We start from the raw sequence: 16427 nt of genomic DNA, 5'->3' as shown, positions 1-16427 counted from the left end.
TTTGACCTGATGATTGAGTGGTTATTCCAAATTATTTATTTACTCATTTGTGTATTTATTTATGTAAATCTCGAAATCTTTTCATACAATACTGTGACGTAGTAAAAAATTATCATTTTTTAAAGTGTGTCAACCCTACAATGCCCAATTTTAAACATTAAAAAATAACTGTAAAAAGAAAACATACATAAGGGGTAGGTTCGCGAGTTTGAGATCTTTCGTAAAGTGGTACGCAGGAAAAACTATTTGATAGACATTGTTCTAGTTAATTTTTATAAAAAAATAGTTATCAGTCCTGGTTATATTTATATATTTGCCTTTTTATCATTATTTTAGTTGAAAATTGATTTTATAAGTTTTCACATAAAATAAACACAACGTCTTGTATTTTTTAAATATATATTTTTTCATATTTATTGTAAATGCAGTTAGTCAGTAGAATTCCTTTTTTCCGGTAATGTATCCAAAATAATACAAAATAATCGGATCGAATTTCACTTTAATTTTAATACATACAATGATATATAATGTGACGCTCATTAAACATATGTTCGATCCAATAATACTGTTTTATTTTGGATACATTACCAAAAAATATTTTTTCATGGTAATATATCATAATTAATATTATGATATATAATATTTTATCATATATCATAATTAATTTAATTAACATATCACCTATTTTGCAATATTAAACCACAACCTCACACGCATAACCTACCAGCTGTAGTTTCCCTTTGAATGTAAGGATTATAATGTATTATAGGTTTACGCTTGTAAAATATGATGCCAATATATATATTATAAAAAAGTAACTTATCATAATGACATTTTCACGTAATATAAAAAAATATTTTTTAATATTTTTATTTAATTACATTTCAACATTTTTAAAATAGGCTTATTTATACAACAAAAATCATCGCTATTATACCTTCCCATTCGTAGACCAGAGTAAATCAAATTATGGGCCTATTCAATTCGCGAATTCTTGTGAACACATCTCGTGTTTATGACATTCTTGTCAATATAGCTGCAGTTTGCAAAATTCTTGCCAACGCAGCTGGGATTCTTAAGATTCTTGCTAATATGGCTATTTAGAAAATAAAATAACAACCTTGTAAGTTTTTCCACATGAATTTTATTTGACCAGCAACCGGGTTTCGTGGTCAAATAAAATTCATGTGGAAAAAATTACATAGTTATTATTTTATTCTATAAAATGTAGTTCCACCAAGAAATGTCAGTAAAATAGCTATTTACGGTACTCACCATTCTTGCCAACATATCTTGTAATCGTAACATTTTCGTCAACATAGCTGCAGTTTGCAAAAGTCTTGTCTATATAGCTGGGATTCTTAAGATTCTTACTATTTAATGTACGGTTCTCACGATTTTTGCCAACATGGCTCGTGTTAGTAACATTCTCATCAACATAGCTGTTTGCAAATTTTTTCCAACATAGCTGGTATTCTCAACGTTCTTGCTAACATAACTGAGGTTCTCACCATTCTTGCCAACATAGCTAAGATTTGCAAAATTCTTCCCAACGTAATCGAGGTTCTCATGATTTTTGCAAACATAGCTAGGGATTTTTTTAGATAGGAGTTGCATTTATTATTTAACCTTGCTTATTATATACAAGGTTTATAGATCATTAAGTGGATTTTTGTTTTTTCTAACTAAAAAAATACATTTTATTTTAATCTGTTTTGGGATCATAGCTGTGGTTCGCAAGACTCGTGCCAACATAGCTCTGCTTTGTTAATAGAATTCTTACGTACATTTTCATCCCCAGTTTCTAAAATTCTTAGCTCTGGTTCATAACATATAATTCCACATAGACTAACCTTTTGTAATATTTCCCCTGATATGCCATTATAATTTCACAATTACAATTCATAAATAATGTACCCTATTTTGTACAGTTAAGGATCTATTGTAATTTGGAAGAGTAAATAAATATTTTAATGTTAATACCGTTTTATGCACCTTTTTAGCACATAATGTACTTGCACGAGAATTGTATATTAATAAAAATGTACAAGTATTTTGAAAAGAAAATTGTGCGCAAGATATTGAACGAAGGCTTGGAATGTATTATACGTTAGGATAATATAAGATTGTATTATGAACCTATTTCTCAACGTGACAAAATGTAAATCCTATTTGTAAATTAAATAAATCTTTAAAATGCTTTTCGTCTTTTTTTCTTTTGTTAATAGGGATATTTATATTTAATGGTATTTAAGCGTGTTTAGCTCCCGTGCTGGAGGTCCCAGGTTTGATTCCCAAAGGGGGGGGGGGTGCATATAAATACTAGTGATTTTACACCCTTATATTTATTTCATATTACCCTGGACTGGTGCCTGAAGCGCAGTGATCACCTTGCCTTTATGTAAATAAGGATCAAGATAACACTGCGTCAATACGACGCAGAGCCTTATGCACCATTGGGTGCAGATAAGGGTTAGAAGAAGAAGAATATTTTTAAATATGTAAAATATTTTACGACTATTTCATAGATTTATATTATGTATTGAAAGGGGATTTAAAAATATAAAACAACATTTTCATTAGAGAACCAATTTCCCTTCATTTGTTTTTTCATCTTTTTTTCTTTACCCAATAGAACAATTTGACATTGATTACTATCTGACTAACGCAAAAAGAAGAACGTTTTACTAAAGAGAATATATATTTAATGTACCTAAATTGGTCCTGTATAAAGTGATCACTAGACCAGCCGGTGACAGGACGCAATCCCAACAGTTGTCCAAAGACTCGCATATTTCCCTCCCACATTTTTTTCTTCATCTTCAATATACCTTAATAACTTTCACGATAAAAAAGTAATAAAAAGAAGAAATAATAAATGTGTGTGCTTACAAAGATGTACATTTGGAAAGATAAATAATTTAAATCAACAGGTCAAAATAAGATGTGAACGCAATTTAAGTAATAGTTAACCCAAAGTTTTCCTTTATTGGCCAGGAAGGATCTACAAAATTCAAATTAAACTTATTGTTCGACCGTTTCCATGAAAAAAATATGATCCGAATCGCAAGCGAGGCCAAGAAAAAACATTACAAATGAAAAAAAATACAAATATATGTAGGTTGTAGTGATTTTTTAAAAACCACAATACAATATAAAAAAATTCTTACAAAAAGTAGATAATCAAAGGGTAAGTGGTTCTTAATAAACTGAAGAAAAAGAAAAAATCTCATATTCAAAAATTTTGTTTTTTTGTTTGGCTCAAAATAATAAAGTAGTCTAAAAATAAAAGTTTCAAGCCCAGTAGAACTCTGTCAACTAGCAAAATATATTGTGTTATCGTATTTACTCAGAATTATTCGTACTTTATCAGTATTACTCAGTATTATGTTGTTTTTGTAAACAAATATTGAGAAATTAAAGTCGGCATGCTTTATATTAATATATCTCGAAGTCATTCTTGTTGAAAAATTAGTCAAATGTTTAAAATAAATATAAATAAGTAAATATTAGTTAGTAAATAAAAAGTGAAATCTTCAACTACTGGGCAACACAGCATTTGTAGAAAATAATATTGTACTAGTACTGAAGTAGGTACCTTTGAATTAAAGCCAAAATAAATTTTCTTTACAATTGTCTATTGTCAAACGGCAGATACCAACAACAAGGCTACCAATCGCAGCGATCCGCAGGGCCCTTCACGCTCTAGAATTTTGGCGTTTAGTGTGCGGACCGGTCCGTCTTTTGGTTAAAGTTGAAAACCGTCTTCTGCAATCAATTGACAAGACTTTTTACAAACGTAGAGTTATTTTATCAGTATAATGACTGAAAAATACGATAAAAATGGCTACGGAGGCAGCGACTTCAAGAGAAACCCCCAGGATCATACCGGCGAAGGGGAGCAAGATGGCGACATTACAGATGAAAATAATACCATATCGGATAAAGCCGGCGAATATATGCGGGAGCTGCTCGGAGAAAAGCTCAGTATCGATCAGCAGAAATTCCCTATCTCCATTAAATTAATTGAACAAGGTAAGCTCCATTACATTTACTTATAAACCCAATTAAATCCTGTTCAAAGTAGGCCCGTCGCTGTTTACAAATTTTCATCGTGCGTTCTTTAATTACATGTACATACGATTATACAACTTTTACGTATTTATTATGCCGATGGCATTCCTCGAGTTGTTTGTGCCAATCACAATGCAAAGGATTATTTACTGTGAAAGCGATAACTTCTATAATTAGAACTGTTTTGTCTCGGGATATTCGTTGAATTTCTAGTCTGTTGGTTTCTGCTGGGTTTATCCATGCGGCCGGTCTGCATAAATTTTATAGTAAAAAAAACTGTTACGCTTGTTTTTTTTTTATGATGAACGTTTATTAATTTGGGACATTTTCATTGCGAATTTAACATTCTGCCCATTTGAAAAACATCTAATTGCAAATACCAATTTTTTGTTAAACTTTGACGACCGACGTACAATTTTCCTGGGTTTAGAACTGTTTGATGAAATTTATTTACTTTTTATGAAAAAGATGCCTGTATATGTCAAAAATTTGCGTTATTTTTATTGAGAATAATGAGAATTGAGAATTTAACAAACTTCACACACTAAAAAAAATGCAATTACTAATTTTTTTCTTGAAGTTTGACATTCAGATGCAAGATATTTCAATATATTGATGTGATTTATATTTTTGTTTCCAGAGGTCTCTCGGGTGCAATCTCTGGGTAGGATCCCTCCAAAGGAAAACCGCTACGTGGACATTTACAGGGAAAAACCGATCAAGGTGTCTGTCAAGGTTCTCGTTCCAGTACGGGAACATCCCAAGGTAATCATTCTCTTCTTCTCTACCTTCACGCCGTTTCCCCGCTGGTGCAGGCAGAGAGGATGGAACGCCGCACTCTTCTGTCCTAACATACACTCCCAGCTTGCCTCACATCCATACATCTAGTCTTGCATGCCCTCCAATTATGTAGACTTTTGACACCACCCGATTTTAGTTTCTGATTGACCTGGTCATGCCAAGTCTTTTTCGGCCACCCTCGTTCTGATCTCTTCATGCTCACATTTGCCAAATATACTTTCCTAGTCATTCTCTCGTTATCCATTCGCTCCACATATCCATACCACCTTAAAGAACGTTACTTAATCTTTTCAATTATCCCTAGTTCAGCCTTGCATTCCTTTCTAATATCTTTTAAATTTTTTATTCTGTTATATGAGTTTTTTTAGAACGATTTTCTTCGTCTGAGGGATCGCATTTCAACATCGTTTACTCTGTTTCCATCCTTCCTTTGCCAGTTCCTCATTCTTTTTTTATACATCAGTGTCGGTACCAGCACTCTGTTGTAAACCGCCAGTTTGGCTTCCATCGCCATATTTTTATTTGCAATCCAAAGCACCATTTTTTATATTCCCTGCATTCACTCTTCTCTCAATATCTTCATCCAATTTTCCATCCCTTAAGAGCACGATTCCTAAAATGATATAAAACGTCTCACACTTGTATCAGGACTTCAGTATGTACAATAATTATAGTCAGTCTGCCGCCCGACCCTCGGTATACTAATCACAAGTAACCGCAAACCCAATTCCCATCTGTACAATGTCTCTTGGCATCTCTCGCGCTCTGCCAAAAGTAAGCAAATAGAACGCTTATATGCGTCTCCCGCTCTCTAACAACCGTATGTAAGAGACGCTTTTAAGCGTTTCCCGCAAACCATGTGTTAAGAATCCCATCCCAATCAAATAACCATAAAAGTAACAGTCGCCTCAAGGATCCTAACCAGGACCTTGACAGGACACTGCAGAGTGAGGAAGCATATGTCAAAAATTGGACTACATGACTCTCCAGTCTGCAGATTTTGTATGGAGGTTAACAAAACACCAATCTACATTCTCTATAACTGTGACGCACTCGCTCGCAAACAAAATCACATCCTTGGAGGGCCACTACTTGACTCCGAGACGGTGAAGCTCCTACCACCAAGACAGGTCGTGAGCTACATGACTCAAATATGTATCGAGAGTGAGCTATAATACAGAGGGAGGTCACAATAGACCTGGATATGGTCGCTGCGACATAACGGATGCAAGTTCCCATCACATAATAAAAAATTATGGTAATAATTTTAAAAAACAGTCACCTTTTGGTCATATCTCTAATGTGTATGCTTGTCCGCAGTTCAATTTTGTGGGTAAGCTCTTGGGGCCCAAGGGCAACTCCATGAAGAGGCTTCAGGAGGAGACCATGTGCAAGATGGCCGTCCTGGGGAGACGGTCCATGAAGGACAGGTGAGTTGGGAGGACGGTGTATATATAATTGACACATTCTTCCATATGTGGGTTCTCTGGATTAATTTTACCGAAATTCTCTGGATTGACTTTTAAGTACAGTAAAACCTCGATATAATAGACTAATCGGAGGGAGAAGAGGGTGTCCGTTAAAGACGAAAGTCCGCTATATCAAAATAGGTTTAATGGTGGGGACTGACCGGAGCATTTTGTCGTAACGTAACATTCGTGGCGAGCATCCGAACATCGGATGGAGTAATAATTATAATAATAATAATCTTGGATGATTTATACAGTGCCATTTTCGTAATGGTTCGTCATGCCGCCTCCGTAGTGTAATGGTCAGCGCGCTCGGCTACCGTTCTGGAGGTCCCGGGTTCGATTCCCAGGGGGGGTCAAATAAATATAAGTGATTTTTTCACTCTAATATTTCATCAATATTACCCTGGACTGGTACCTGAAGCGGAGGGCTGATCACCTTTCCTTCGTGTGTTGACGATCAGGATAACACTGTGTTTGTATAATGCAGTGCCCTATGCACCATTGGGGTGCGGATAAGGGTTTGAATTGAAATTTTCGTAAAAAAATACCTCAAGGGCGCTTATACAGATATGGATTATGATATGAAAATGATAATGAGAGGTAAAAATAAAATGTATTAATGAAAAATGTCGTCAATCCGCTGAGTCTGAAGGGGGGAAAGTGGAGCCGCCGTATTGTTGCGCTTTCTTCTTGGTCCTTTTGGGCTGGAGCATGGACAAGATGTTGGACAGGAAGCCTCACAGAGTAATGGTAATGCCGGAGAGTAGCTTGTTGAGCTCCCGTCATTATGGATATTTAAATGCATATGGCGGGGGTGATGCTGGTCTTCTTTGAGTACTCGGCTCGCTGTACGGACTTTACGAATGCTCGCATCGTAACGTAACACGTTACGACGAAATGACTCCAGTCAGTCCCCACCATAAAACTTTTTTCGAAAAAATCTATATTTTATTTAGAATTAAATAAACAGTACAAAACACAAACGAAATTCTATTTACTGTCTTCGGACACTCGTCATGAATTGATGTTTGATATTGCTTGCTTTCGGTAATCCTGTTTTGAAAAAGGAATCAAGTTGTTATTGCTATTTTGAAGTTTTTTTTTTTTATTATAACCAACTCTCTAAAATAATGAAACATCGTATAATATTGTTGAAATGAAGAATGATTAATATTAACAGGATTTTTTTTTTTTTTTTACATTTGACCGGATTTTTGTCCGTTACATCTGAAGTTTGTTAACATACTTAGGACGGGAAAGGTATTTCTACCCGTCGGTCGATTGATGCTTAAGCACGGGAAGGGTATTTTTACCTCCTGCACCGGCCTTATTTTAAAGTCGAAAAAGAAGGAATTATTTAATGTTTTTTATGAATTTTATGTACCAATCTCTTTGTTAAGGTCTAAACTATATGTACGCAATTCGCTCACTCATTTCAAGAACGTCATAAATCCTCAATTTTCAACTGTGCATGTTTTCGGTTTGCCCAGAAAATGTAATATTTACCCGCTACACGGCAGAAAGTGTTGTTTTGCATTTTGAAGCAAAGGTATTGTTTATTATTTTTTTTAAAATCTGCTAAATATTTTTCAAATGGAGAAAAAACCTTAAGATTTTCCCTAAAAAGATCTGTTGCACAGTAAAAAGTTCAATAAGTGGCTTGATATATTTTTTTTAATACATTGTATTATATTTTTAAACTTTAAAAACATTCTCCTGAAAAATCAAGTTTTTTGATTTATGACATTCTTGAAAGGAGTGAGCGAATTATCAAATCTCATCGCCAGCGGTCCGCAGGCGTAAAAAAAACACCCGTCCGACATCTGTTAAATAGATGTCCGTTATATCGAGGTTTTACTGTATTGTGATAACCTATTACAAAATATGATTGTCTGTAAGAAATAATGAAAAAACGTGTACATAATGGAAAAATAGCAATATTACCTTGTAATATATTAAATTCAACAATTGAATAAATATGTGGCCTTAAATAATATTTAGTTTCCCGGTTGTGCACACATCGCAACGGCTAAAACAATATTACCCGCATGGTGACTCGCTTTTGATGCATTTTTGTCATATGCTTACGTTATACATGATATAATATGTTGAAATGGATTATAAATCCATTCAAATCGACCGCGAAGATTTGAAATGCAGAAATTGGTGATTCATACCAAATTTATTTACCCTTTGACTATCACCAAAATCTGATATATCAGCTTTTGGTACTCTAGCGAAAAATACCGGATCTGACATCATGAATTATAAAAGTATCAGATATATTTCAGACAGTATTTTAATTAATCTAAGAAAGAAAAAACACTTTTTTAAACTATAATATAAATAAATTGTTTTACCAACAAACATAAATAACAAGTTTATGTCCCTTTCTAAGCACAATAGCTCAGTCTTTTTATTGGACAGAACTCCTTTTTTAATTTTAAGATTGTAAGTAGAAATTTTTAGAAAAGGAATTAAAATTAAATAAATAAACAATAACTTTTGTATTAATATTATATAAAATTTAAAATATGTTAGTGATTCCTTCAGGGTTGTGCAAATTTTTTCGATTCATATTATGTTTTGCACAGTGTGCCTTTTCTGGTTGAGGTTATTCATTATTTTATTTTTTAATTAACAATATGACAATGACTAAAACCTTCCCCCTATTGTCTACGTTCCCACTGATAAAAAATAAAACTCCCATCATCATTCTTCAACGTCCCGAGGACACAACTCTACAATTTAAACTTAACTTCATTATTGGTGCTTGAAAATGATGCGGAATGCATCAAAACAATGAATGTGTCACAATAATGTGTCACAATAGATTTTAAGAAATATGTAGTGGTATCTACCAAGTAATACTTAAATAAAAAATGGATAGATTATATCGCAGTGTGACTGCTGAATCAATTAATGATAATAAATTATATTTGTGTTTATAACAATTTTTGCATATAACAATTCTACGATGGAGACCTTGAGAGAGCAAAAGAGGTGTCGGAAGACCCCAAAAGAGATGGTCTGACGATATTGTCGCTGTGGGGGGTAGAAACTGGCTGCAAGTAGCAACCAACCGGAGTGAATGGAAAGAAGGGGAAGAGGCCTATATCCAGCTGTGGAGGTCAGAGGGCTCATAAAGAAGAAGTGTTTATAACAAAGAATTTTTTCTAGCGTCACATCAGTCTGATGATGTCCCGGTTGCTGGTCAAATAAAATTCATGTGGAAAAAAATTACACAGTTATTATTATACTCTGTCAAAATTAATGAGATTGTTTTGGTTTTGAACAGGCAGAAAGAAGAGGAGCTTCGGCAGGCCCTGGACCCCAAGTACGCACATCTTTCGGACGATCTGCACGTGGAGATCAGCGCGCTCGGGCCCCCGGCGGAGGCGCACGCCCGCATCGCCTTCGCCCTCGCTGAGGTGAGTGAGATGCGTTGCGTTACAACCATAACAACTCCTGGCAATGTGAAATTTCATCCAATAACTCACTCACTGCAAAACTGGCATCACAGGTTCGATCCTGCCAGTTGCAAAATAAATTAAATTAAATTCTGAAAAGGTTTATATTTAATTTGAACCTCCGAGATGAAGACTCTCCGATCCATAACCGGAAACACATTGCGAGACCAAGTAAGAAATACTGACATTCGAAGCATGTGTAAGACGGAGGATATCGTGAGGTGGGGACGACAACAAAGGTGATACTGGAAGGAACATATAAACAGAATGTCAGAAGACAGACCTCCAAGGCAACCCTGAAGGACGCAGACCCCCAGGCAGACCTCCGAAAAGATGGAAAGACAGCTGGGAGTCGACATCCCAAGAACGACATGCGGAGGCACAAACAGATCCCTAGGATCTACAAAAAGAAGAAGAAGAAGTTTATATTCAATTGGTCCGGGTGTTTGTGATTCATTTTCCACATTTACCTTCCCTATTCTACCTGCAGACAAGCCTCTAAAAGTATGCACCGTCCGAATTGTATGACAGTTGAATTTTGGCGAGGAAATTCGTCAGTGCAGGATATTGTCACCCACAAGTGGAAACAAGACTGTCCGCACACCGCTCGGGTTATTCAATAAAAACAAATGGGTCTATATTTGTCTCGAGTAAAGCAGCACTTACGAGTAGGAATTAGATTCCAATATGTGTTTTTTTTAAAAGTGTTATGTCCCGTTGCAGGTGCGCAAGTACCTGATCCCGGACAGCAACGACATGATCCGCCAGGAGCAGCTGCGGGAGATGCTGGACCCCAACATGCCGGGGGCCATGCCCATGCCGATGCCCCCCAAGCCCCCCATGGCCCCGCGGGTCTTCAACCCGCCAGCCCCCAGGTAGATAGAGTGCAATTACATCATAACCGAATTCCTACATAGATGTTCGCCTCTGTAGTGTAATAATCAGGACGCTCGGCTACCATACTGAAGGTCCCGGGTTCGATTTTGTAAATAATATATTTGTTGGATATCTTTTTTTTTTCTTCAAAATGATTTTAATTATTGTTATCTGGTTAATTAAGTTCCTCCCCATCCAAAAATGCCATACTATAGTAGTGAGTGTCAAAGGCAAAGTAAACTCTTTTTAGGTTGTCGATATTCAGTATGTTTCGAATTCTAATAAATATATACATATTTGGTTTTCTTTTCGTTTTACTAGTTCACTAATGTGACTGTGAGTAAGTGTTGATCTATTATTACACCTAGGTATTTTATTTCCTTTTTAAGACATAAAACAAAACATAAGTTTTTACAATTAGAATCGCTGCAGTCACCACTGTGAATGGTAATTTTTATATTCGGTGGTATTTTTGGTTTATGAATGCAAAAAGGGTTAAAAATGTTTTTTTTTCCGTATTTTAAGAGAATAAATTAGTGTTGAACCAGGACTTATTCATGTCCCTATTTGCGCGTTCATTTACGGTATTCCTGTATTACCTATCTATTTGCAGATAGGTACACGAAAAGGTTGAATTTAGGATGCGTGTATGGCGCACACGTCGCAGTGTGACCGAGCGAAACAATAGAAGGCATTTATCCGAGTCCTTGAAGCTTTGTTCACAGAGCGCACATCCCTCACCGCGGAGGAGCGGGCGGGCGCGGGGGCGGTAGCGGCCGCAACATGTCCGCGTCGCGCGTCATGCCCGCCAAGACCAAGATCATGTCCATCCTGGACAAGGCGCGGGTCGCCATGGAGGAGACGTACGGGTGAGTGCCGGCAACATTTACGAGATTGGCGAAAACCAAATGCCCAAAACGCGCAATGCAATGTCTCAGCCAAATGTTCAAACGGGCCGGGAACAGACTGTGTCTCAAGGTCTGTGCAAAATCAAATTGACTCAATGATGAGTCAATACAGACAAACAAACAAATATAAACGCACACACACTTTTGGACTGGTGTTTTTTGCGCCTGCGGACCGCTGGCGACGGCAATTGATAATTATGTAAATATAATTAAGACCTTGACAAAAAGATTGGTACATTATATTCGTATAAAAACATCAAATATGTAATTCCTCCATTTCTGACTTTGAAACGAGGCCGGCGCAGAAGGTAAAAATAAACATCAATCGACCGAATGAGTAGAAATACCTTTCCCGTCCTTAACGTGTTGAATTAGGATGACTTAAGTCCAGTTTTGTGGGATAGATGGCACCTTGAAGATATCAGAAGGCAGTGTGTTTGCCATTTTGCGTCAACAATTGTCCATGAGAAAAATCCGTTAGAAGCCAGTAACGCATCTGCTGACAGTCGATTGTAAATAACAACATGGGGACGATTCAGAGCAATCTTTGGAGATGTTTCAGCGCAATGAAAAGGATTTTTCATGCGAGACGTGACGATGAATGAAAGATGAATTTATCTCTACACTCCAGTCGTGTTGAAAGTCAGCCGAGTGGTAAGCGACAAAAACCACCCATAGCGACGGAAAATGCAAACGTCAGCCGGTAAGGTTTTGGGATGCCCACGGTAATTCATCCAACGATTACCGTGAGTAAGGAAGAACCGTTGATAGGGAATATTATATGGCGTTATTGGTGCCCATGGAGAAAAATTTGCAAACAAAATTACGCCAAATGAAGAAGTTTTATCGGTCAGCTTACAAACTTACACACTAATGGATTAATTATTCTAAATTCATCAATTTTATTTTTATGTCTATTTTGAATCACACCTATTTTTAATAATTATTTTGTTTATAAATAAATATTTATAGTACGCATTTTATGTTTTATTGTTAATCTTATATTCTAATTCATTTAATAATATAATATTATAAAACCCTTATCCGCACCCCAATGGTGCATAGGGCACTGCGTCATATAAACGCAGAGTTATCTTGATTGTTAACATACAAGGAAAGGTGATCAGCCCTCCGCTTCAGGTACCAGTCCAGGATAATATTGAATAAATATGTCAGTAAAAAAAAAAAAACTTATAATTATTTGACCCCCCCCTGGGAATCGAACCCGGGACCTCCAGAACGGTAGCCGAGCGTGCTGACCATTACACTACGGAGGCGGAGGTAAAATAAATTTATTTAAACTGATATAAAAATATTATGGATGGTACGATACGGGCTGATGATAAAAACTATAAAGAGGGAATTTGTATAGGTAGCTCATCAGACGAGTTCAATTTCTGAAAATAGCTCTTATCCTTATTGAGTTTGGAGATCACTGATTTATTTACTGAGTATTTTGAATTGTAAAATTCCATTCAAAAATAACTTTTGACAGATCCAAGGGCCGCAAGTTAAATAACGGAATAATTTACTCAACGGTCCGTTTTGTCTTCCAGATTCGAGGAGGGCTACGACGGGTCCCCGGGCGGGCGCGAGGAGGACCCCTACTACTACGAGGAGGCCCCCCCGCCGCAGCACATGCACCCCTCCCCGCCGTACCACGCGCCCTACGGCCGCCACCGCGACTCCGTGCCCCCCGCCCCCTCCATAGGCCCCTACCACTACCAGCGCCACGACCACGAATACGGCGGTGAGAACTCGATATTCTATCCTGACTATAACTATTCTATAGACTGGTGATTGCTGGCATTGGCTCTTCAACAGCCGCGCTACAGACACCGTCTGGCTTTAATGCTATAGTAAGACCTCTATAATCCGAATTAGTGGTGCGTTCGGATTACAGTACAGAGAATCAGTGGGGTATTTTAATCAAATAAAAGAAATATATTGTGAAATTTTAACCTGTCCGGGAGTATTGATGTATATGAACGTCGCTGCGAATTTTCCTTAAAGGAGTATCGACGTTGATGAACGTCGAAGTCCGTCTGTCAGTTAGTATGATATAACATGTATAGCAATGACATCTGTGGGTATTTGTGTGTAATTTTGTCATATTGAAAAATAGGTTTTTTTTTATTATTTTAATATAAATTCTATCTTCACAATGCATCGATTTAATGAAGAAAAAAAATTTTTTCATGTAAAAAGAACCCACTTCCCAGAGAAAGTCGGACATCAATTTTTTTACTCCCGGAAAGGTTAAATGTATTCATTGAACTTTTTCAAAGAAATCAAATATTTTAGTTGGTCTTTGTTAAGTCGCAACTTTGTTTTCTCTAAATTCAGGAAATTTTAGGTTTGATCATTTTCTTAAAACACCGTTTTTGCATTAAAAAAAATAGTTTTTCTTCGAAATAATTATATGGTTTTGAAAAGAAAAGAGTTATTGAAAGGTAATGAGTTAGAAACATATAAAAATATTTTTTCTATACATCTAAAAAATATTCATTAATAAAATCGGCTTGGACCGCGGCTGAACGGATTTTGATTTGAAAGCTTGAGACCTCAGCCTTAATGACAAGTAAAAAGCTTTGTCTCTCGATTTACGTGAAAGCATCATCTCTGGGACAGGAATATTCGCTTGGTCAGCCCATTCTAGGCGTGTAGTTAAGGCAGACACCGCGCTTGAATGGGGAATACTTTCTACCGCTGCAGCGTCAAATATTTCTTCATTTTATTATTTACCTTTTAAGAAATGAGTGAGGGGTGAGTGTGCGTTCAGAAAAAGAGGTCCCGCTGTATTGGCTCTTCAACCAGATTCAAATAAAACATATTGAATTAGTTAAAAGAAACAAAAATCCAGTAAATGATGTATAAACCTTGTACATAATAAGCAAGGCTAATAATAAATGCAATTCCCATCTAAAAAAAATAAAAATAAATTGGCTATTCAACTGCCGCGCTACAGAGTCCGTTTGGCTTCAGTCACATGTGACTCGCCTGCCATCTAAGCGTGTGTGATGTGACAGTTGACGGGTTGTATTGCAGGAAGCACTTCCTCCAGCCACCACCGCTCGTACAAGGGGATGTCGTCGTCGCGCGGTGAGTCCATGCGCCGCCCGCCCTCGGCCTCCCGCGACGTGCGCTACCGCTCCAGCCCGTACTCGCGCCCCAACAAGTAGTCGGGTGAGTTTATTCTTGTTCTAGTCCACCTTGGCATCTTCCCTCTCATCATGGTCCAGTCGCAAATGTTGGGCAGCCGTGATGTTTGCTTTCTGCCAAATTTAGTTGAATGATCCCAAATTTGTTATTTTTTTATTTTAAACCAAAATTTCTTCATTCATTCATTTCAAACCCCAATGATGCATAGGGCACTGCATCATATAAACGCAGTGTTATCTTGATCGTTAACACATGAAGGAAAGATGATCAGCCCTCCGCTTCAGGTACCAGTCCAGGGTAATATGGAATAAATATTACAGTGAAAAAATCACTTTTATTTATTTTACCCCCCCGGGAATCGAACCCGGGACCTCCAGAATGGTAGTCGAGCGTGCTGGCCATTACACTACGGAGGCGGACATTAACCAAAATTAACTGCAGTCAAATCAAGGATTCTAACTTCTAGGAAATTAAATTCTTTGCAAGTTTTGTAAGCATCATTATTTTTTGAACAATTACAGTGAAACCGTATACATATTGTTTCTAAAGGGACCTATTGAAATAAATTATGAATGCGGGATTAAGAAGTCAATACATTAGGAGATACAATTGTTTAAAGATACCGTCCTCCCAATCTGCATAACATCTGTAATCTGCATAATTTTTTCAGAACCAATTTTTTTCTAATTCGATAGCAGATTTTATTCTTAATTTTATATTTAATTTTTTTTCCTCGTTTCCTAAAAGCATCCGGAAGAAACAACACCCTTCGGACTAAAGAAACAAGCGGCACGACCGAGTCTCCGCATGCTACGTACACGTAAGCTCAACAAGGACAAACCTTATACGGGTGAGTATAATATACACTCCCATCCATTCTCGTATGACCCTTTCACGACAGCTACAAGTCGCATATATTATAAAAAGACACTCACTCGTGGCTGTCTGCAAGATCAGCTTGACATTTCGACAAAACCGCAATAATTTTACACGACCACCGATAGATGTGGCGACCACTTATGAGTTATTAGCCAAATGCATGTGGACAAATTTTGTGAGGGCTGCTCTAATAATCCTCGTTGAATCGTTTTCTTTTTAAACATCCAAAATGCAAAGACCTGGGACATCTTTCTGTCTCTATGAGAGATATAAGATCTATGCTCTCTTTTAAGGGGTGTCCTGAATTAGAATGTTGTAAAATAACACTTTTTATGATTTTTTTAGAAGAGAAAGAAGAAGAAGAGAAATGTAGTTGTTGAATTTTGAGGTATGGTTTTAAATGAATACAAAAAAAGTCATTTTATAAAATAAAAAATATATATATATAACAGATTTCTAAGCCTATTTCATGGGCGTCTTGTCGCTGCTGTCTTCAATCGGCAGGAATGATTCACCTCGTAATTTTCGACAGAAGCAAAAAACCAATGAAGGATATTTTAGCTATAAATTTTTTAAAAATGGTCTGAAAAAAAGTTAAAAATTTTGTTTTTTAGATTTGAAAAAAAAGTTAACTTTGAGACGCTGTAATAATTATTTAAATAAACCTTTTTACAGTTTTTTTTATTCACTTAGTAGAAAACTCAATACTTTCTAGCCATCATATCGCCAATTTAGAAAAATAACTGGAGAAAACACGCTTTTTTAAAGTGTTTATAAGGCTCAAC

General features: G+C 36.5%; 1 protein-coding gene across 3 annotated transcripts; it reads left to right on the top strand.

The window, feature by feature from the left end:
• The first annotated feature begins 3695 nt into the window (after positions 1 to 3695).
• Positions 3696 to 16078, top strand: LOC148311992 (uncharacterized). 3 transcript variants are annotated; one of them, XM_088277973.1, is made up of 9 exons: positions 3696 to 4035; positions 4715 to 4839; positions 6196 to 6305; positions 9646 to 9778; positions 10541 to 10692; positions 11419 to 11562; positions 13158 to 13351; positions 14650 to 14787; positions 15511 to 16078. In XM_088277973.1, exons 1-8 carry the CDS (start codon positions 3822 to 3824, stop codon positions 14781 to 14783), a joined length of 1206 nt encoding a protein of 401 aa, XP_088134099.1. In that variant the 5' UTR covers positions 3696 to 3821; the 3' UTR covers positions 14784 to 14787; positions 15511 to 16078. The 3 variants fall into 3 exon arrangements, with proteins under 3 accessions (XP_088134099.1, XP_088134098.1, XP_088134100.1); XM_088277972.1 differs by having other exon boundaries at positions 11407 to 11562; XM_088277974.1 differs by lacking the exon at positions 11419 to 11562.
• Positions 16079 to 16427: the final 349 nt, after the last annotated feature.

Source organism: Brachycentrus maculatus, unplaced genomic scaffold (genome assembly GCF_059751285.1).
Source record: "Brachycentrus maculatus isolate JH-2025_06_01 unplaced genomic scaffold, ASM5975128v1 h1tg000053l, whole genome shotgun sequence".
NCBI classification, from domain to species: domain Eukaryota; kingdom Metazoa; phylum Arthropoda; class Insecta; order Trichoptera; family Brachycentridae; genus Brachycentrus; species Brachycentrus maculatus.
This window is presented reverse-complemented; position numbering and strand designations above follow the sequence as displayed.

Coding starts and splice junctions, on each gene's coding strand:
- LOC148311992 (XM_088277972.1), top strand. CDS start 3,822: ATGACTGAAAAATACGATAAAAATGGCTACGGAGGCAGCGACTTCAAG. Junction 4,036..4,714: donor CATTAAATTAATTGAACAAG/GTAAGCTCCATT, acceptor TTTTGTTTCCAG/AGGTCTCTCGGGTGCAATCT. Junction 11,563..13,157: donor GCCATGGAGGAGACGTACGG/GTGAGTGCCGGC, acceptor TTTGTCTTCCAG/ATTCGAGGAGGGCTACGACG.